Source organism: Gadus morhua, chromosome 4 (assembly GCF_902167405.1).
Source record: "Gadus morhua chromosome 4, gadMor3.0, whole genome shotgun sequence".
NCBI classification, from domain to species: domain Eukaryota; kingdom Metazoa; phylum Chordata; class Actinopteri; order Gadiformes; family Gadidae; genus Gadus; species Gadus morhua.
This window is the reverse complement of record NC_044051.1, coordinates 42,652,062-42,674,274: the sequence shown is the minus strand read 5'-3', so window position 1 is coordinate 42,674,274 and position 22,213 is coordinate 42,652,062. Positions and strand designations below refer to the sequence as shown.

The window sequence follows — 22,213 nt, the reverse complement described above, 5'->3', positions numbered from 1 at the left end:
TGTTATGGACCTATGTACATAGCTGACATGTTTTGAATTTCATTGAAGCGTGTGGGTTTGGATCGAGCAGCGGACCAGCTAGGTTAAGAGCTGCCGTTCCTTTTCTTTTTTAAAAACAAACACTGCATGACTACTAGTTAACTCCGGTTAAGTTGTTTACACGTTGCTTGGCAACGCGCTACGCACTGACAACTGTTGGCGGATTATTTGTATTTACTAAATAATAAAACCACATATTGCTTCGATAAGTAAATTAAATCAATAGCCACGTATTAAGCGGAGTTATGTATAGGGAACAGTTAGCTCCAGAGAAATAAAGATATAAAGGTGAACAAGAGCCCGACAAAGTGACCAGTTGGCTATAGCCAGCCAAGCCTACATTAAAGATAAAGGAATTAAAGTTACTGTGTTTCTGTCTTTTCCCGTTTTTCCTCCTCTTGTTTCGTTCTCTTCCTCCCCTGGGCGCCAGAGTGTTTAGGTTTCTTTGACATTATGATGTACAAATAGATAGCTTTCTCCTCTCCGGTCAGAATGATGTATCAAGTGGGTAACCAAGGTAACTCGTCCCTCCCAACCTCCCGATTCAGGTAGAGTCTATGGGGGGGCACGGACTAGGGCGCTCTTTTATTTTACATGTTATGTTATGCTGTCTAATATTTATTTCGACATAACAACTGGTACTAAGTAATATAAACATTGAAGTTAAAGTTAGATGAATACACTATGCAAAAAAAATAAAAATAAAGACATATTTTTGGCGCCCCCTGCGGATTGATGCGCCCTTAAGGTGCGAACACACCAAGCGCGTACCTCGCGTACCATGTACGCGCGTAACGCAGCTAAAATGTTGCTTGACCATTTTGTGTCAAAAATGGTCAGATACGCGCGTACGCATACGCGCGTAGAAGAGACCGCCCAAAACTTTCCCCCCCCAGCCTGTGGCTGCGCTGGATTTAGGAGTCCGAGGAAGGAAACCCAAACGCCGCCGTGTTTGGGTGGATGATAGAGCTTGGATCGGGTTAGATTAAATAATCTCGGATATAAATAACAATAATCGGGTTAAATAACTTCACATGGTGTGTCTGGTGTGTTTCTAGCATTCGTAGTGTTGATCGGCAGAGAAATAGTCCGCCAAGACGTTGAGGTTGCTTAGCAACCAGAGACTCTGTCCATGCAAGTGAACGGAGCATTCACTCTTCGTCATAACTATCAAACCAAACATCCTTCACATTCACCGAGTGAACATTATGAAAGTAAAATGCACATTTCTCGCTAAAAATGGTTCCATAAACGCATTTAATGGCGTAACTATGTTACTATTTCCACCCAGAATAAAGCAAGATGTCGGCCGTATGCTTCTGTGCAAGGGTCACTACTCTCTGCCAGTGACGTCGGGTCAAGCTCCACGCTGATTGGCTATTGCGGCTAAGTATCACGCGTATGAGCGTAAAAAGTTCAATTTTTTGAACTCCTCGCGTGCGCGCGTATATGTACGCGCGTATATATACGCGCGTATATATACGCGCCTCATACGCCCCTAACGCGAGTAAAATGTTGCTTATACGCATGTAACGCATGTACGCGCCTCATACGCGCGTAAACCAATGGTTCCGCGAATTGCGAATGGCGAGACAGGTCTCCTCCAGCATCACCCTGAACATCGGTGCACCACAGGGTTGTGTGTTGAGCCCCTTCCTCTTCTCCCTCTACACTCTCGACTGCAAACCCACCCACGAGGCCAACACCATGTTTAAATTTGCAGACGACACCATGGTGGTAGGCAGGATCTCAAGCAACAACGAGGCTGCCTACAGGACAGAGGTAGAGAACCTGGTGAGCTGGAGCCGAGAGAACAACCTGATCCTCAACGCAGCAAAAACAAAGGAGATGATCCTGGACTTCAGGAGGAAGACGAACCCCTTCGTCCATCACCCCATCACCATCGACGGCGAGACAGTGGAGGTTGTGCAGAACATCAGGTACCTCGGGGTCAACATCAGCCATGACCTGACTTGGACCGTCAACACCACCGCGACGGCCAAGAAAGGACTTCAAAGGCTTTACTTCCTGAGGTGCTTGAAGAGGGCATGTCTCCCACAAAAGCTGCTGGTGAGCTTCTACAGGTCAGCCATCGAGTCAGTTCTCAAATACTGCATCACCGCATGGTACTCTGGCTGCACCATAGATGATAGGAAAGCTCTCCAGCGCATCATTAAGACGGCTGAGAGGATCACCGGCACCCAGCTCCCCAGACTGGAGGACATCTACCAGACCCGCTGTACTCGGAGGGTTATGGGCATCCTCAGAGACAGCACAAACCCTGGACACTGCCTCTTCACTCTCATGCCCTCAGGAAGACGATACAGGACACTGCCCGCCCGCACTACAAGACTGCAGCACAGTTTCTATCATGGAGCTGTGACGCTGCTAAACTCCACTCCCACTCTATTGCCACACTGATACTCCCCATCTCATCTCATACACACATTATTGCACTTCAGGACTTGGACTTTTTAAAACATTTTATTTATATACGTATTTTATTAATGTGTGGATATATATATATATGTATATATATATATATGTATGTATGTGTGTGTATGTGTATGTGTGTATGTATATATATATATATATATATATTTATATATTGCTGATACTTATTTATTTATTTATTTTTTATTTATTTTATTTATAGAACTGTGCAACTGGAGGAGGACTGCTCCATACAAAATTTCGTTGTCTTGTACAATGACAATAAAGATTATTCTATTCTATTCTATTCTATTCTATTCCCTATGGAAAAATTGCCGATTTTATACGCGTGATACGCGGGTAACGCGTTTGGTGTGGCCGTACCTTTAGCATTCGCCTATACTGCATACGCCCAGGGCCAGCCCTGGGTGCACATCACTTCTTTATAGAGTTACCCGGATGTTAACACTGAATTTCGTACATTGAATTTTGAGGCTGACTTTGGCAGGTTGAATTTATAGACGTTGAAAATATCAAAAAAAGTAAATCAAGGTGAAAATTATTAATTGAAAGAGTTAAATTCAGAGGCAAAATCTTCAGGTACGTTATTTCAATGCATAGATATTCAGAGCTTAGAATTCAATAGGTTTTTATTTTCAAACGATATATTTACTTCCATAAAGGACATTTTATACGCACAATACCATCAGTGGTACACCCGTCGACGCCATCTTGTCTTTAAGACTCGATAAGTCGATTGGCGAACAGAGCTTGCGTGCGTGTACAGCCTTTACATCCGTTAGCAACTCGCGTCAGCGTCATCACATTCCTTCCCTGACATCATGCATCTATATAATACAGATTTTTGCAGCTTGCATTCGTAAATCAAATAGGTAAAAAAAAAAAAACTGACGGACAAATTAACAACCATTATTTATTCTTCAATACAATGATTCCTAAATAGTTCCTACTTCCAGTCTACTAAATGAATACGCTACGGTCTACAGATTTCAGGCCCTCTACTCACTATAAGGAATACATGTTTCCACCGTTCTAAAATAACCTTAGCTCACATTTCTACTCGCAGGATCTTAAGAGCCATGAGTGAAACCATAAATGGTGTTACACATGAATCTACTGAAGGGTCAATGTTGACCCAAACCATGTGACCCATTACCAGCTGTCTTTTGGGGAAACTAAGCAAAAAAGATAATCAAGATAAGCAAAAAAAATAAATCTCTGGCATTATATCAGCATGATTTACAAACTCTGTGATCTCAACCATACCAACATTACTTAAAAATATTTAAAAGTTATCTGGGTAAAGGAGGTATCAGGGGAACACATGGGGACATCCTTCCTAGTAGAGGCAGGAGATCCTATTCTAAACATCTGTTCAACAATTACTCAATAAATGTCACGTATTGTCAAAACAAAGCGGGCAGTGACAATTTCTTTAAAATTGTAGAAGTAGCTCATATCTACAACTCAGCCACAACCTAACCAGTAGGAGAAGAGATAAGACCCAAGGTTGAGGATAAGTATCTGTCCCTAACCTTCATAGAATCAATCATCTTCTGACTTGCTTCCGGTCCTTTGTTTACCACCATGTCGATCAGTTCACCTGCCCGGTCCGCTCTGCCGCTCTGGTCCTTCACAAAGTCCTTTTCCGCAGAGTTGAGGACTTCATGTTGCAAAAGGTCATCCAGGAGACCTTTGATAAGTGGGTCTGAAGCTCTGTTCACGAATTCAAGACGAGAATTCCTCAAAAGCTCCTCTGGAAGAGAAATCATAAGGCAATATAAAATGACGGTGTGCAAACATCATAGTTGATTAATTAAACTTCTTTATTTGGGTAAATATAAAACCATTCACCGTCACACCAGCTCGGCCCCTCATAAAATATAGTAAAATAAAAAAATTGACGACATTGATGATAGATCATTTAAATCTTGTCTCCAGTTCAGATCAATGATTAAAAAAGAAACATGCATATCATAGGCCAGGCATTTTCAAAAGTGAATTGTTGGTCCTTTGCACATTGTGCATTTGCGTGGAACGTGGATTTGCGCAGATTCCATATTCTTTCCTTTTTTCCTCACTCACATCCTTAAGGCTACTTGCATATTTTTTATTGGTTAGAATATTTTCTTTGACATTACCATTTCTCATCAACAATTTAATGCAGAGAATAATACTTTTTTCCACCACTTGAATGTGTAGGAGAGCTTTTGTCCAAACGTGATACAGAGTCCTGCACTAGAGATAATAATAATAATAATGCATTGAATTTATTTAGCGCTTTTCTAGACACTCAAAGACGCCTAGAGTGAAGGGGGAGGGGGGGGGGGGGGGGGGGGACCTCACTAACCACCACCAGTATGTAGCACCCATTTGGGTGATGCACGGCAGCCAATCGGCGCCAGAACGCTCACCACACACCAGCTTGAGGTGGAGAGTGAGGGATGAGGTGGAGAGAGAGGGAAAAGAACATTTAACACTACTATGGACCACATGTAAACCCTATCGACCACATTTAAACCCTATCGACCACATTTAAACCCTATCGACCACATTTAAACACTATCGACCATATTCAAACACTATCGACCACATTTAAACACTATCGACCACATTTAAACACTATCGACCATAATTAAACACTATCGACCACATTTAAACACTATCGACCACATTCAAACACTATCGACCACATTTAAACATGTAAACCCTATCTACCACATTTAAGCATGAGTCGATTGGCGAACTCGATCTTGATTGGAGATGTCCGATATTATCGGCCCACCGATATTATCGGCCCGATATTAGCATAAAAATGTAATATCGGTCAATATCGGTATCGGATTTTTTTTGCCTTAAAACCGATTATTTTTTTTTTATTTTTTTTTTTATTTATTTTTTTTATAGCTCAAATAAATGTTTTCAAAATTGTGCAGTACAGTGCACATTGTAATTGACTCATATTTGTGCATTTATTCAATTAAGGTTATTGAGTTTTAGTTAAAGAAACATACTGCTATGTTGCACATAGTTGTTCAGGTACAATGTTTTATCATTTGTGAAGTCAAGTTTGCCCTATTTGTTGTGGGCATTGTCAAGATTATCTCAGGGAGAGTGTAATCCAAACTGTTGTCTGAGACCATTAAAAAAATAAAAATAAACATGGCACTTTTCCCTTAAATTAAGTTGAAGTATTTGGAAAGCCTTGTTGCATTCAAGAATGCATCCAGTGGGGCATCACAATAACATTAAGCATGTTGTGTTAATTCCACAACAGGAGATATGTAATGTTACCTAAATTAGGTTTGAGGAAAAATAAATAACCCAAATATCGACATCGGTATCGGCTGATATCGGAATCGAAAATTTAGAGTTGGACAATATCGCATATCGGATATCGGCAAAAAAGCCAATATCGGACATCCCTATCCTGCACGGGTCTTATTTTGCAAACCCGCACCCGCCTGTACCCACAATTCTCAGAACAGCATCCGACCGTGTTCCGACAGTAGCGCGAATTCCATTCCGCACCCGACCCAACCCGCTATAGATGTATACAGACGCCCCACCCGCACCCGAAGGAAAATTAGACACATTAGACACATTAGATGGAACGCCGGAGAATTACAATATCTGGTGTTTGGCGTGGTGCTTTAGATCAGCTGTTCCCAACCTGAGGGGGTGTGAGGCCTCTGACGGCTAGAGGCAAATTGACGTTCGAGCAGTGCCGCAATTTCAGAATGTAGCAAATGCAGCAGCAGTGCGCTGCATTTGCTCATCCGAGCTTGAAAGAACTATCTCACGGCCCCGCGATTGAAAATACACCTTTCGCTAAGTCACGCCCCCTACGATGACGAACTCGGAACAACAAACCAGACTCGATAACAAAAACGTATGGAAAAATGCAGGTTTTGGGCGAAAAATGATTTAATTTCTTCCAGGATCAATCGAAAGGGACTACATTACGCTATGGAGGAGTATACTGAAAACTTTAAAATACATACAGAAGGTAACAAGCTTAAGCTCAGTTGGTATTCTGGCCTGCCGCACAGTCGCGTTTACATCGACACTTCTGATCCGATTCGATTTCTAATCGGAATAGGTCTATTCCTATCATGCGATCCGAATGTACTGTATATATGGCATTTACAAAAGTGGTAACATATCTCGACCGGCGGCGACATTTCTATGCATTTGATGTTAATGAAAGCCCAGCAGGGGAGAGCTTTGCTCAGCCTGCTCCTTCAATTAAGAAGAGGGAGGACAGCACAGCGAAGTCTGTTTCTCGTCTACTCTTTATATCTACCCCGTCCTCCGCCGCTAACAATACTGCCACAAACAGTGCTGTTATGTAAGGGATAATGTACAGAACGCCGGTCATTATCGGGAAAATAAGCCCAAACTGGGCCCCAATGCGCAGCGGAGGTGTCTTGCTTCGCCCTGAAGGGGCTTATTTTCGATATAGACCAGCGACGTCTGTACATTATCCCGCTTAGATTGCTTTTTATAATTACCCTTCGTAGTGTTCATCAGCAGAGAAATGCTGCTGATGAACGACGTCAAACAAAGACGTTGACGTCGCATAGCAACCGGACACGCTGGGGTTGATGTCACCGGACATCATGCGGAGTGATAAGAAAGAAGTGAATCAGGCAAAAAATCCACTTTCCTTGACAGCGGTCTAGTTCGGTGTGCATAATAGTACACGGACCAATTGCAAACTACTACAGCTGCTGATGCCATCTCTCTCAGTTCTAAAGTAGCCGCACCCACCCCAAACCAATTGGAATGAGTGTATACATGTCGATTATAGCGGACTACACCACCTCTTCTATTCCGCATGGAATTGTATTCCGGTCAGAGAATTGTATTCCGATTTAGGCGTACATATGATCATTTTTTATTTCGATTGAGCTGTTCTTCCACTTCTAATCGGATCAGAAGTGTCCATGTAAACGCGACCTGTCTGATCCACATAACACACTTTCTCTTGTCCCGTTGTGGCTTGGGAGAAGGGATGAAATATACCGCATTCTGCAGCCTCTCGGGATACCGACTGTCTGTGTTACAGGTACCCCAAGCACATAATTTGACCATGTTTATTATTTTTTACACAAACAACATAAATCCATCATTAAATTGTTATATTATGCCTACTCCCTGTTGTATTCAATGGAGTTTTCCGAGTCGATGTCCAAGCATAGTTGAGGCTGGAATGTCATTGGCTCATCTGCGTTCTAAGGGCGGGGCTAAGCAACAGGTCAGTCCCATCTATTGGTAAATGCATTATTGCCATTCAGCGCACTTGAGGTGCACAACGACTGGCTGTCACTCATATTACACCTGACACACCAGCCCTGGCTGTGGGTACGCAAGCCCAAGGTTCACAATAATGAATGTAGGCCTATTAATGCTGTGCACTGTAAGCTACGAAAGTAACACATTTATTAAATAAAGGCACGGAAAATAGAAATGCATGATTTTCCTTGAATAGCTTCTTGGGAAAAGGGGATGGGGGGGGGCACGAATTCCATAAGAAATGAATTAGGGGGGCCCTGGAGAAAAAAGGTTGGGAACCACCGTTTGTATTGCGGTGCAAAAAAGCCCATCATCCACCGTGGACGGTTTTATTTGTCTCCAGCGCTCCTGAATAACATCCAGCACCTAAGAAGTAATTCGCAAAACCCACGTCCGACCCGACCCGCACCCGTGTCTGACACAGTACATTATTTTTCACCTGTTTCGTGCAGGACTGTTTTGAGGTACCCTTTCATGACGTGCTGGTATGTTTACACTTTTCAACCTACATTGGTTTCAATTTTCCAATTGCAGGCTGTAAGTGAACAGAAAACCAATGTAATTTGGGCTATATCGAAACATTCTGTGACATTTTTACATTTGAATCCTTCTTTAAACTTAACAATACATGGACAGCTTGTAAACAGTAGCTTTAATTTATAGAAGCATAAATGCAAACATAGTTAATAATCCTTTAGTAAGGATATACAATGATTTATAAATTAGACACCAGGCAATAAACACATCTGAAGCATCGATGATAGAGAACGGTTGTACTGTTCAATTACATGAGTGAAAAAAGGTTAGGAATCTTGGTTTGAAATATTTTTTATGTGAATTGGTTATTCTAGTTTTATGTGTGCTGTAGACAACTTGAATAAATAAAAATGGTTGCAGTCTAAAATATAGTCTAATAGATTCCCTGGCATCCATTTATGCACAAATGGACAAGCCATTCAAAATGTACAGGGTGGATTACATATGTTCATAACTGATTGTGAAAATTTGATAGAATTACAGCAAAAATGGGTCGGCATTAGTTCAAATTGGCAATAGAGACATAACTGCAGTTGTAACATTGTTTAACTCACCTGCTACAGGGCGTGTTGCACTGGACGTAGCTGGAGGGCTGGATGTTGCTTGAACTGCAGTCTGTGTTCAAACATACAGTTTATCCATACTTTTACACCACTGCATTAAGTCCAGTCATTCTACTGCATATAATGTAGCCCTGTACTAATTCAATTTATAGAATTTGACTAAGAACTACATTCAATTAGGGCTGGGCGATTAATCTCATTTTGGTCACGAATTCGCTTTGAGCGTCAAACGATCAAAAAACTAACATAATCAAAATATTTTTTTATTCAATATTTTATAGAAATGGCAGAACAGCTGGATACATATCTGCATATCATTTCATAATGGAACATTTTCTTTTCGACCATTTTGTGTATTTCTTTAAGGCGAAATTTCAAAGTTCTCAGTTAGTTTTTTTTGGGAGGGACATACTGAATAAATACAACATGCTCTCAAACTCAAAAATAGTCGTTTGAATAATCGTGATTTCAATATTGACCAAAATAATCGTGATTATGATTTTTCCCATAATCGAGCAGCCCTACATTCAATTACTAAATAACTAACGTTCAACAATAATAACTAGGAAATATTTTCCTGCAGGAAATGTGGTGTGTGCAAAGTGAGGTTGAAACATGTTTTAATTAAGCCACGCACAGTGGAAGTGAGTGTGTGCGGTAGTATCTTGGAAAAGTATGCTATTGACCTTAACCCTTCACATCTAGTTAATCGAGATAACCTCACAAAATGATGAGGCTTGTACCGTTGAACTCTCAGTCTCAGCTTTCCTATGACATTTTGTTTGTGTAGATAGCATGAAATAATACAGTGCTAAACACATAATAAACCACCCAATCAGGCAACAATGCCTGCACGTCCTCCACGCTCTTACCTCAGCGTAGATCATGAGACCAACTGAAAACGAAAGGCGATTTGAAACTAAATGATTCTGAATAAATTATATATGATATCGAAATTCTGCATGTAGATTTGTTAAATGGTTTGAACGAAGGTAAACAGTTGAAAATAGATTTAGTTACGATGTCTTAAGTAGTTGAAGTGTCAGAAGTGTCATTGACTTACATTGTAAACAAAAGGGCGGAAAAGGCGTAAAAAAGAATTCCAAAGACCTGGTCTCTCCTCGCTGGGCCAATCATCTAGAATTTGTACGATAAAAGGTAATCAGAGTCTTAAGATGCAAACCACAAAAAACATTTGAATTGTTTCCATATGTTACCTTCTCTGATTGTAACATTCAAAAAAGGTTGGTCACAGTCTTTTTTCCAGAGAAACAATTTGAAAGGAGGAAGATTCCGGAAGCGTGCTACAAATAAGCCTTTCAACGCTAACACTGCAGTGGTGAATTCTAGAGTCTGTGAACACACACAAGCACATTCATTTTCATTGCAGGATTAAGTACATGCAAATGAGAGTCGAAATAAATATAACCTGAATGTGGGACAATACATACCGGGGGATCAATCTCTCCTTCGGGCTCACTTTCGAGGCAGTATAACTTTTCTTCCAGCCTACAGGTGAGATGTTTGAATGTTTCTGTAATCTTGATGCCATTCTTCCTGGAAATGAGCACCTGTTCTTCAATAGCCTGCAAACAGGAACAGATGGTCAGAGATGGAGAGAGAGAGGAAGAGTGAGAGGGAGGTATTAATATATGAGATGTTAGTTATTTTCGAGATAGCAGATCAACGATAGCCTAGTGCACTCTAGCCTGTTATAGGCTAGCCCACTCCAACCTATCAGCCTATCAAAGTTCAGCATAGCCTAGTTCAGCCCAGCCTAGTTTATCCCAGCTTGGCCCAGCACAAATAAGCTCATCTTGGCCTAGCCCAGTTTAGTGTAGTGTGTCCGTCTATCCATGAATGTGTTTATGAACACACAGGGACTCTCGTTCCATTACTGAGTCGTTCGTCTATTTTGCTTCATTACCTTGATCTCAGACAGGGTGTTCAAGGACAAAAACACTAAATATTTGTTGAGGCCCAGCTCTTTGTAAACCATCACCAATCCGTGGTTTGGTGCTGGCTTTGGTGCTGGCTGGTGCTCCACAGGCTGACTGCTTTGCAGTGTTAATTTTGTCAGCTATTTTAGATTTAGTCTTAGTCTTAGTCTTTTGACGAAAATGCTTAGTATATTTAGTCACATTTTAGTCATTGTTTTCCTTTGTAGTTTTAGTCTAGTTTTAGTCGACGAAAATTCCTTACATTTTAGTCAACTTTTAGTCATTACTTTTAGTCAAAATGTTTTCTCTTTTTAAACTAGTTCAATTAGGCTAACCCTATATAGGCTATATGGACACCTGCTAAGTTGTTCCACTCAAATAGAGTACTAAAGTGAAAACGTTACGTTGTCCTGGCAACCGGATTTTCAGTTCTAAACAACCGAACGAGAGATGGTGTTCTCCATTGCTTCCATGTGTTGTTTCTTTCAAAATTAAAATAAATCAATTTCAAGAGGTGAAAATCACTACCAATCGAAAAATGTCGAGGCGTTCATGTATTCCCCTGGGGTATTAAAAGGAAACGTTTGTAAACGTTAGTTTAGTTTAGTTTTTTTTTTAATATGAAGACAATCTATTCTCAATATTACTTACATCATTGGTAAAGCAAACTCACAAATCAATTTGCAAAAAGATTGTTCCTTTTCTATAAAAGGTTTGTGTGCCATAGGATTTCCCCTTGTTAATTTGGTATGTGTAGAACCGAAAATCTGTTGCTCTCGAAACGTGACGTCACACTTTACTACTCTTGTCTGTTCAGCCTTCAAAACGATAGCTGGTAAATTGTGAAAAATGCATTAAACTGTAATCAGAAAACGCGGTTATATGCTATAAACCCGATAGTATCTTGGGTATAAAGGCTGGGACGAATTTCAAAGTCCACCTTATGTTGGAGTATAGACCATGGCGATTCCCATTGAAACGAATGGCGCGGTGATTTTCTTCAAAACGAGAGCCGGTAAATTGTGAAAAATGAATTAAACTGTAATCAGACAACGCGGTTATATGCTATAGACCCTAGTATCTGTGGAATAAAAGCTTGGAAGAATTTCGAATCATGTACAATGCATAACGTTAGCTCATAGCTGAGTGGACCATACCTCCCGTTGCCAAGTCGTAGCTAAGGTCCGTCCTATTTACTGGAGGAGTGAACAGTTGCATAAGAACCTTACGGGAGTGTACTGATTGGAAAATATCGTGCATTTTGAATGTCCAAACAGCACACCAATAACATTTTCGTCCTGTCTCGTCTCGTCAACGAAAACAAAATGACATTTCGTCATCGTTTTTATTATCACAGATCTATTTTTAGCTCGTCAACGTCTCGTCTTAGTCACGGAAAAAAGGTCGTTGACGAACATTTTTCGTCATATTTTCGTTAACGAAATGAACACTGCTGCTTTGAATGATGACACCCACGGGACAAAGCGAGGACACGCGCCATTTAACATGGCTCGCCGTGAAGTCCACCGTCGACTCAATGTTGTCATGGCGTTTCTTTACATGCAGAACACTGAAGCTCTGCTCATGCTCATGGCGTTTCTTTACATGCAGAACACTGAAGCTCTGCTCATGCTCAGGTTCTGTTGAAACGTTAACATAACAAAACATTATTCTGGCTGGCTCGGGAATACTAAGTCAGATTGTAAAGTAAATTAAAACATTACATTACTAGTTCATGTTCTTGCAACAATTATATAATTGCTTGATTGATTGGCATTGCTTTGCATATTTTGTCAATTTAATATAATACAAATATGATTATAATTCAAGTTCAATCGATAAACAAGTTATCGTGGGTTGAGGCAGACCAATTTGAAACCAAAACATTCACAAAATGTTTGGTCAACAAAACAGTGCCAAAGCATCCATGCACACAGAGATTCAAGTATTCGGCTTATGAATCCCCCCCCAACCCACAGCGTGTGTTCTTACCAGCAAGGCACAAAGAGTGGGGGAAATGGATAAACTTGAGCACAGATGGATCCTTGTCGACCACAACAACATCATAAATCGATCCAGCAGGTCTCCAGGAGTCCTTGAGGTCCTCAGAGAATTGGAACCAGGACAGGATCGAGTAGCGGACCAGAGCCTGCTCCGACACTTCAAACACCAGACCTGTAGCCGAAATCTCATAGGTCCCCTCGCCTTCCAGCTGTACCCTAACACACACACACACACACACACACACAGACACAGACACAGACAGAAAATGTTTGTGGTTGTGACCATATTATTCTGATCACCCCATGGGACTGATTTCAGGACCGATTGTCACTCACTCGAAGCTCCACTTAGACATCTTTCTTGGGGTAACTTTCTCATAATCAGGACTCTGTAAAAACACAGAAGCAAAGAGCAATACTTGTAATTTTCTTAACTTTAAGTTCCTTTATGTAATGTACATTTAATGTAAAGGTATGTATTTTGTTGAAATTCACCTTCTGAGCTGCTTTACATTCTTCACAATGTGACTTGAAGTGCATCCCCTCTGTCAGGAATGGATAAATAATAACTGTCAGTAACAAAACCGACAGCATGTCCAGTGAAAGAGTAATGCGTACATTAAGCCCTCCAATAACAGTTGGCCTCATGGTACACTGGCAGGCAGCATTCCTGGTTCAGTGAACCTCGATATATTTTTTAACACCCAGGGAGATACTTCTGTTGTCAGATGACAAAAAGACAAAACAAGAAAAGAGAGCCAGAAGGAAGTATAGAGAAACCTGGAGGTATATATTGTGAGAGAAGAACCAGAAGAACGCAGACTCTTACCATCATCATCCCTGTCCATCAAATACGTGCTTGCCATGTCTTTGTTGAGACTCATCCCTGTGAAAAGGAGAACAATGAATCTCTGAAATGTCTGAAAGCACTCAACCAATCATGGGGAGTTTAGTTAAAAGCTAAACGTACGGCTTATTTCAATATGCAAACATACCTGAGCTACTCCTTTCCACTTTTGACGGTGAATCTGCAACAACACGCAAACTATTCATTACAATGATGACGGCTGTGTCTATCTGGTGGTGGGCTGTTTCTATGTTGTGGTGGGCTGTGTCTATGTGGTGGTGGGCTGTTTCTATGTGGTGGTGGTGGGCTGTGTCTATGTGGTGGTGGTGGGCTGTGTCTATGTGGTGGTGGGCTGTGTCTATGTGGTGGTGGGCTGTGTCTATGTGGTGGTGGGCTGTGTCTATGTGGTGGTAGGCTGTGTCTATGTGGTGGTGGGCTGTGTCTATGTGGTGGTGGGCTGTGTCTATGTGGTGGTGGGCTGTGTCTATGTGGTGGTGGTGGGCTGTGTCTATGTGGTGGTGGTGGGCTGTGTCTATGTGGTGGTGGGCTGTGTCTATGTGGTGGTGGGCTGTGTCTATGTTGTGGTGGTGGGCTGTGTCTATGTGGTGGTGGGCTGTGTCTATGTGGTGGTGGGCTGTGTCTATGTGGTGGTGGGCTGTGTCTATGTGGTGGTGGGCTGTGTCTATGTGGTGGTGGGCTGTGTCTATGTGGTGGTGGGCTGTGTCTATGTGGTGGTGGGCTGTGTCTATGTGGTGGTGGGCTGTGTCTATGTGGTGGTGGGCTGTGTCTATGTGGTGGTGGGCTGTGTCTATGTGGTGGTGGGCTGTGTCTATGTGGTGGTGGTGGGCTGTGTCTATGTGGTGGTGGGCTGTGTCTATGTGGTGGTGGGCTGTGTCTATGTGGTGGTTGTGGGCTGTGTCTATGTGGTGGTGGTGGGCTGTGTCTATGTGGTGGTGGGCTGTGTCTATGTGGTGGTGGGCTGTGTCTATGTGGTGGTGGGCTGTGTCTATGTGGTGGTGGTGGGCTGTGTCTATGTGGTGGTGGTGGGCTGTGTCTATGTGGTGGTGGTGGGCTGTGTCTATGTGGTGGTGGGCTGTGTCTATGTGGTGGTGGGTTGTGTCTATGTGGTGGTGGTGGGCTGTGTCTATGTGGTGGTGGGCTGTGTCTATGTGGTGGTGGGCTGTGTCTATGTGGTGGTGGGCTGTGTCTATGTGGTGGTGGTGGGCTGTGTCTATGTGGTGGTGGTGGGCTGTGTCTATGTGGTGGTGGGCTGTGTCTATGTGGTGGTGGGCTGTGTCTATGTGGTGGTGGGCTGTGTCTATGTGGTGGTGGGCTGTGTCTATGTGGTGGTGGGCTGTGTCTATGTGGTGGTGGTGGGCTGTGTCTATGTGGTGGTGGTGGGCTGTGTCTATGTGGTGGTGGGCTGTGTCTATGTGGTGGTGGGCTGTGTCTATGTGGTGGTGGGCTGTGTCTATGTGGTGGTGGGCTGTGTCTATGTGGTGGTGGGCTGTGTCTATGTGGTGGTGGTGGGCTGTGTCTATGTGGTGGTGGTGGGCTGTGTCTATGTGGTGGTGGTGGGCTGTGTCTATGTGGTGGTGGGCTGTGTCTATGTGGTGGTGGGCTGTGTCTATGTGGTGGTGGGCTGTGTCTATGTGGTGGTGGTGGGCTGTGTCTATGTGGTGGTGGGCTGTGTCTATGTGGTGGTGGGCTGTGTCTATGTGGTGGTGGTGGGCTGTGTCTATGTGGTGGTGGTGGGCTGTGTCTATGTGGTGGTGGGCTGTGTCTATGTGGTGGTGGGCTGTGTCTATGTGGTGGTGGGCTGTGTCTATGTGGTGGTGGGCTGTGTCTATGTGATGTGCGAGAATGAGCGCGTGCTGGGGAGTCAAACCGTGGGAGTCCAATGGAAGGCCTAAAGGTCCCCCACTACGCCTAATGTAGATGTGTATTGACTCAAATGAACGTAAAATTCAGCGTTTAGATTTCATAATGCCACAGTTTACACCTTTGAATTTATTACTCATCAACTCTGCTCTACTCTACTCGACTGCTTTTTAAGACATATTTTCCTCTTGATCTTTAGTGTGTCTATTTCCCAAAAGCAATATTAATTAACCTAATACAATCCACGGGTCCAAGAGGAAAAAAAATTCAGCATGTAAAATAACGATGTACACCAAGTTTCAGAATTTGAAATCCATTGGGGCAGAACTGCTGATCGTTTAACCTGGACCACGTTTGTAGCGCCCCTTATGGGACATTTGGCACCAAACCTTTTTGAGACCTGCTTACTGGTCTCAAAAAGGACAGCACACATAAAATATTTGACATTGCAATCGCAATGTCAAATGTTTGGAAAATCGGGGGGCTGAGCTATAAGGGTTACCAATCCAATATAATACTAACAAGCAGTCCCTCCGATAATTAACAGCCCAGTTACCGCCTATCCCAGCAGCCGCCCTTTTCAAGCTAATCATGGGTGCAGTCATTACTCTAGACGCAACTACGATACCGTCTTTGTTCTTCAACACTTAGGCCCAATCCCATTTCCACCCCTTACCCCTTCCCCTTGTTTTTGAGGGGGTAGGGCTGTCCCAATTCTCGTTTGGGTTAAGGGCTAGGGCCAAGACGACTGGCTACGTAGCCCTTGAAAAGAAGCTTCCAAAGGACCACACATTAAAGGGAGGGCTTTGAGAAAAGCCGGCCAGCAAATTTGGCAGCTGTCATGAATCTCTTTTTTTTATTTTGTTGTGCTTTTCTGAGCCCTTTTACTTTATTTATTTTTTTGTGAAGCGCATGGGGTCCTAGAAATGCACTATAGAAGACTGATAATGGGATTGGGACTTAACCATAACACACACACACACACACACACACACACACACACACACACACACACACACACACACACACACACACACACACACACACACACACACACACACACACACACACACACACACACACACACACACTTTATGAGTGAGGTGTGTCGAAAGAGATATTGGCAAACCTTGTACACATGTGAATAGAGGTGCCCTCTCAGTACATGGCAAGTTTCAAGCTTTTGCTCCCTTCTGAAGCTGACTTAATTTGCAGATCTAGAAATTGTCATAACTCAGCCATTTTTTATGTTTCAGAATTCAGAAATCGTGCTAAACTTAAAGGACAAATTCGGTGTAAAATGGATCTGGGATATGTTTACTATGATAACGAGTTGGAATGTTTGTTTGGGAGCGAAAAAGCGCCTATAGACGCATTCTTAAGTTGGCTGTTTTTAGCCGATTCTACCAAAACGCTATAAACTTGGAACGATGGGGGCATTTGTTAAGGTAAAAACAAAATCGCTATTTTAAACCACTTAAAAGGCTAGAAGTAGTGCCTTTTAAGCGGTGACTTTGTAAGTGTACAGATTGTTTATTAAAAAGGACATTTTATGCACACAATACCATCAGTAGTTCACCCGTCGACGCCATCTTGTTCTTAAGACTCAATAAGTAGATTGGCGAACACAGAGCTTGCGTGTTGCTGAAGGATGTCACAATCTCTGTGTTCGTCTATCTACCTATGGTGCTCAAAAACGAATGTTCCAACTCCTTATCATACCAAACATATCCCAAATCCGTTTTAGACCGGATGTGTCCTTTAAGATCAATCCATAGATCATGTGTACGACATTTTGGGTCATTCTGAGTTTTGGTTTATTCTGAGAAAGAAATACCCCAAAAGGACACTTTACAGCAAAATCTATTCTGACAGACATTATTATGGTTCAAAGAAGCGGAAATGTTAAGCATGTGGTTAAACATTCCCAGAAATAAATAATTTAAGCCAAAACATTTTTTTTATTAATTTATAATAAAATGCCTTATAGTTTAGATATATTTGGGCTCTAATTGTTGCTCCGGGCAACCTATAAATTGGTTTTTTATATTTATACCTTATTTGATCTGTTTTCATTCAGAAAAAGACCCTGGGTTACATTTTCGCTGGACTTAAACTTTAACTAATATTAACTAACATTAATAATGTTAGTATCATGATCATGATCATCATATAATCATGATCATCATACAAATTATGAATCAATAATAATACCTATTGGATGTTATACAAGTAGGATTAAATGTGACGTTGATAGTATTAATATACGCAAGATACATGTCAGCAGCCATCATCTTCATTCCCAGTAGGATCTGAATGAACGGACGTCACCTCCTTTTGTGTGGATGGACTTTCCACATCAAAAGTTAGTGTGTGTTGTGATAAATCAAACTAAACAAAAACTTACACTTCGGTTTCAGCCTCCCCACTCCACCGTGCTCCACACTGGGGGGGAAACCAAGTGAGAGCAGCATGTTGAAACATTCACCTTCATCATCTGCCGTCTCATAACGTTCTACACAACATGAGTGACTGCGGTCTTTTCAAACCACTTCATCTAGCAGCGGCATGAATCCTTGTAGGAGACTTTGTCCCTGAGTGGTGAGCTGTCCTCTTTATACCTGAGAGTGTCCAGTCTCCAGCGTGGATCCTCCAGTCCAGCAGAGAGCAGCGCAGCTCCAGAGTCTCCTGGGTGATTGTAGCTCAGGTCCAGCTCTCTCAGATGGGAGGGGTTGGAGCTCAGAGCTGAGGCCAGAGAAGCACAGCCTTCCTGTGTGACCAGGCAGCCAGACAACCTGCGCACGCACACACACACACACACACACACACACACACACACACACACACACACACACACACACACACACACACACACACACACACACACACACACACACACACACACACACACACACACACACACACCAATGTCTTCTGATGTGTAACTTGTCAAAGTCAAATGTAGTTCCCCACTAGGGGAGATTAGGATGCAGCCAGGTATCAAGAGGACACACTTATGGTCAGCGGAGGTTCTACGTTGGTTACACCCCGGGCAGGACCCCCTCCGGGCGCCCCCCAAAAAACTTAAAGTTGGCCTAGAACACAAAGTTTTGTGTTATATATATTTCTTCTTTTTGATGGGAGAGGGACTCAAACAGCCATGTTTTATCATAACAAAATCAGTGAAAGAGAATCTTAGATTTCTCAATTGCAAGAAAGTCGAGGTATGACCAACTTCAGCCCACTAATCCATTTGAGAGCTGGAACTACTTACAAAAGCATGCTCCCAAAAAAATTGTTCCTCAGTAAATCATTGCTCCAACTCTATTTTTATTGATGTGATGTCACATTAACTATCTATAGTTTCTGATGGCTGTCCGACTATTTTTGGTCTGTTGACATCAAATGGATGATGGTGGGTGGCGATGCTAGTTGAGTTTACGTGTCATGTTGGGGCAGGGCAGCTCAGCGACCGCGTTCCTCCGTATGTTTATCACATAACCCTGCAGGCTTCATTAAGGATTTCAGTCCCCCCTTGTTGTTCCATTTGGGAGACCCAGAGGTGAACTGTCCCCCGCGCCCCCCCCCCCCCCCCCCCCCTCTACCCTTCTCAGCAAGCAGGGGCGCCTGCGCTGCAGCTCGCCAATGTGCCAATTCCCCTCACAGTGATATGATAGATCATAGAAATCTGCGTGGCTTAAACTGCCACTGCTTGTGGTGTAACTGTAACTGTGGTGTAAACTGACCTGAGAGTTTCCAGTGTACAGTGTGGACTCCCCAGTCCAGCAGAGAGCAGCTTCACTCCTGAATCCTGCAGATCATTGGTACTCAGGTCCAGCTCTCTCAGACTAGACGAGTTGGAGCTGAGAACTGAGGCCAGAGCTTCACAGGATCTCTCTGACAGATGACAGTCATTCAGCCTTCACACAAAATAAACAGAACATTTTAGAAACTGTAGTTAAATTATAGGAGAATTATAAACAGTTTTTTTAAATACATGAAATAATAAATAATATGAATAACCTGGATCTTAAAATATCAAGACAAAGATTTCACACAGATGTTAAATTAACTCCTAACAAAAATTATCATTATTCTTCACTTAAACATAGTTTTATTAATAGGTTGTTATTAAACTTTATTTAACAACTCTAAACCGCACTTTACTGTCTGACTACATGATAATCAGAATAATAATATTATGCAACGTACACATTATACCATCATTAACAAACTAAGAATATAATGTGTACCTAAACTGTCATGCCAACAAAGATACAAATATGTTATGAGTTATTCTTATGAAAACAATGTATTTATGGCCTAACCTTCCTGGATGTAAATCTGTTAAATGTCTTCTGATATTGAACCTTTTGGTGTTATTGTTTGACCATTGGGTAAAACTGACCTGAGAGTTTCCAGTGTACAGTGTGGACTCCCCAGTCCAGCAGAGAGCAGCTTCACTCCTGAATCCAGCAGATCATTGGTACTCAGGTCCAGCTCTTTCAGACTAGAGGAGTTGGAGCTGAGAACTGAGGCCAGAGCTTCACATGATCTCTCTGACAGATGACAGTCATTCAACCTGCACACACAATAAACACAACCTGTTAGGAACTGTGATTAAAGTAACGTAGATATTTTAACATGTTGAAATCTTTAATTAGATATGTTTTATGAATTTAACTAATATAAACTAGTCAATAATTCAGATACTTCTGTTAATTCAATATTGGCTGTAAAATGTATAATATTGAAGAGTTTTTTGTAGTGTTTGAGACTCATTTTGTAGATTAATTTGCCTTTTATTGTAGTATTATGCATTTTATGTGTTATATTGTAATACATGTTATAGTACATCTTCAGAGATGTTTTGTATATTAGGTTTACAACCAGCGGCGTGCAAGGTGGGGGGCTTAAGCTTCTCCTGGAAAAGGCTGAGCCCCCTCCAAGCCCCCCCTCCCAAAACCCCAAGTCATTTTGTTAAGACAAATTAATTATAAAATATGTTTTTAATAATAATGTGGCGAGCAGCACTAACGACCAGACAGGAGCCCAAGTTGAGATAGTTTGCAACTCTCGTGGCCCATACTCCGCATGACCCTGAGAGAGACATTATGTAAACACACCTGACACACACCTGATACACACATCCTATCGCCCACAACCACGACTGCCTCAGTGCCGCCGACCCTCCCTGGATCCCTGTCAGCACTTGGGGACCACGGCCGTGATCGGCGCAATAATATAATAATATATAAATATTTATATTATAAGAAGACATCGAACTGACTTATCTGTAACAAAAATGGAACTATGATATCATATTTTTCATTTGCGTAAGTTGATGACCGGTTCTGCTTATTGAGTGATTTGATTAGTTGATTCGTATCATATTGTAGTGTGTAGTAGGGCTGGGCGACATGGACCAAAAGTCATATCTCGATACATTCAAGCAGAATGTCGATATAAGATAATATCAATGTTTTGTTGACGCAATAACATAGTTGCTGTTGCCGCACTCCAACTCGTCATTCTACATCGGTGGCGTCGCTGTGGTCGTTAACCTGCCTTGCTGATGGGGGGGGGGGGGGGGGGGGGGTTAGGCTGCCCATATAGGTTAAAGGTTTAACCTATAAGTTAGTTACCGTGGAGTTACCGTTATTACCATACCTACCTACCGTCTGGATTTACCGTCACTATTCCTACTGTCATAATTGAATGCAGTTTGATGGTTGAATAAACTGTACACCAGACACTGCCTCCGCCTCGTATTTGAGAACATTGCAATATAATATATAATATCACGGCCAAAAGCTGTGTGCGCCTCTGGAATATTATGAATCGTATCAACTGCGTTGGGCTCTCTGACCTCTCTGGTTCTTCCACTTTCGTCAATCTGAAGCACAGAATTGAATCGCAACACTGAGCTCCGCCGAAGCGGACACACAGCTCCGGCGGGCGTCCGGGAGTCCGCAATACTTTTGGCACAAGATTTGAAGCACACTCTACCAAATACCTGATTCTGTCATTCATCAGACATCTGGTACCCAAAACATTGCCAAACTATGGAGCCATTTCTCTTCTGTTTACATACAAGCTCGTATTTTATATACCGATATTTATGTTAGGCCTGTATTCATTTTTGTTTGCCGCTACAATACAAAGTTCTACTCTTAAAGACTATTGGTATGGTGGGTTTTAATATTTTGGAAAACCAACCAAAAAAGTGTTTTCCATTTACCTTTTTATATTTATACATTCATATTTTATATTTTGTTTATTGCATAATTTGCACCAAGGTTCTAAATAAAAGGAGAAAAATAATCACGAGTAAGTTATCTTTATTTGTAGAGTATATAATTCAAAATGTAATACGAAATAGGCCTTTCCATGTGGTCATTTTATATAAACTATTTATTCATTGAATTTACAGAAAAAGTGCTATATCGGTATATATATCGTTATCGGGATATGAATGACCTATATCGGGATATGATATTTTGGTCATATCGCCCAGCCCTATGTCGATATATCGCCCAGCCCTAGTGTGTAGTATTATCTGTAGCGTCAAAATGTATCAGCCCCTGCCATAAACCATCTAGCCCCCGTAATCATAATTATTTGGCGCTGCTACTTGTTACAACTAATAAG

The 22,213-nt window shown here is 42.1% G+C and overlaps 1 protein-coding gene across 1 annotated transcript; it reads right to left on the bottom strand.

The window, feature by feature from the left end:
* Positions 1-3,386: 3,386 nt before the first annotated feature.
* LOC115542988 (uncharacterized) lies at positions 3,387-18,237 on the bottom strand. Its single transcript, XM_030355519.1, has 14 exons — positions 18,184-18,237; positions 17,970-18,007; positions 13,830-13,862; positions 13,664-13,720; positions 13,330-13,379; positions 13,171-13,223; positions 12,824-13,050; positions 12,293-12,471; positions 10,819-10,953; positions 10,343-10,477; positions 10,109-10,244; positions 9,955-10,028; positions 8,883-8,943; positions 3,387-4,249 (listed from the first exon to the last, which is right to left on the bottom strand). The coding sequence occupies exons 4-14, from the start codon at positions 13,716-13,718 to the stop codon at positions 3,972-3,974; spliced, it is 1,383 nt and encodes a 460-aa protein (XP_030211379.1). The 5' UTR covers positions 13,719-13,720; positions 13,830-13,862; positions 17,970-18,007; positions 18,184-18,237; the 3' UTR covers positions 3,387-3,971.
* Positions 18,238-22,213: the final 3,976 nt, after the last annotated feature.

What these genes read in the sequence shown, in the direction of transcription:
- LOC115542988 (XM_030355519.1), bottom strand. Translation starts at nt 13,718, where the DNA reads ATGAGTCTCAACAAAGACATGGCAAGCACGTATTTGATGGACAGGGAT. An exon ending in ACACCCTGTCTGAGATCAAG is followed by an intron (nt 10,478 to 10,818) that starts GTAATGAAGCAA and finishes TCCTGTTTGCAG; the next exon opens with GCTATTGAAGAACAGGTGCT. An exon ending in TGCAACACGCCCTGTAGCAG is followed by an intron (nt 4,250 to 8,882) that starts GTGAGTTAAACA and finishes TTTCTCTTCCAG; the next exon opens with AGGAGCTTTTGAGGAATTCT.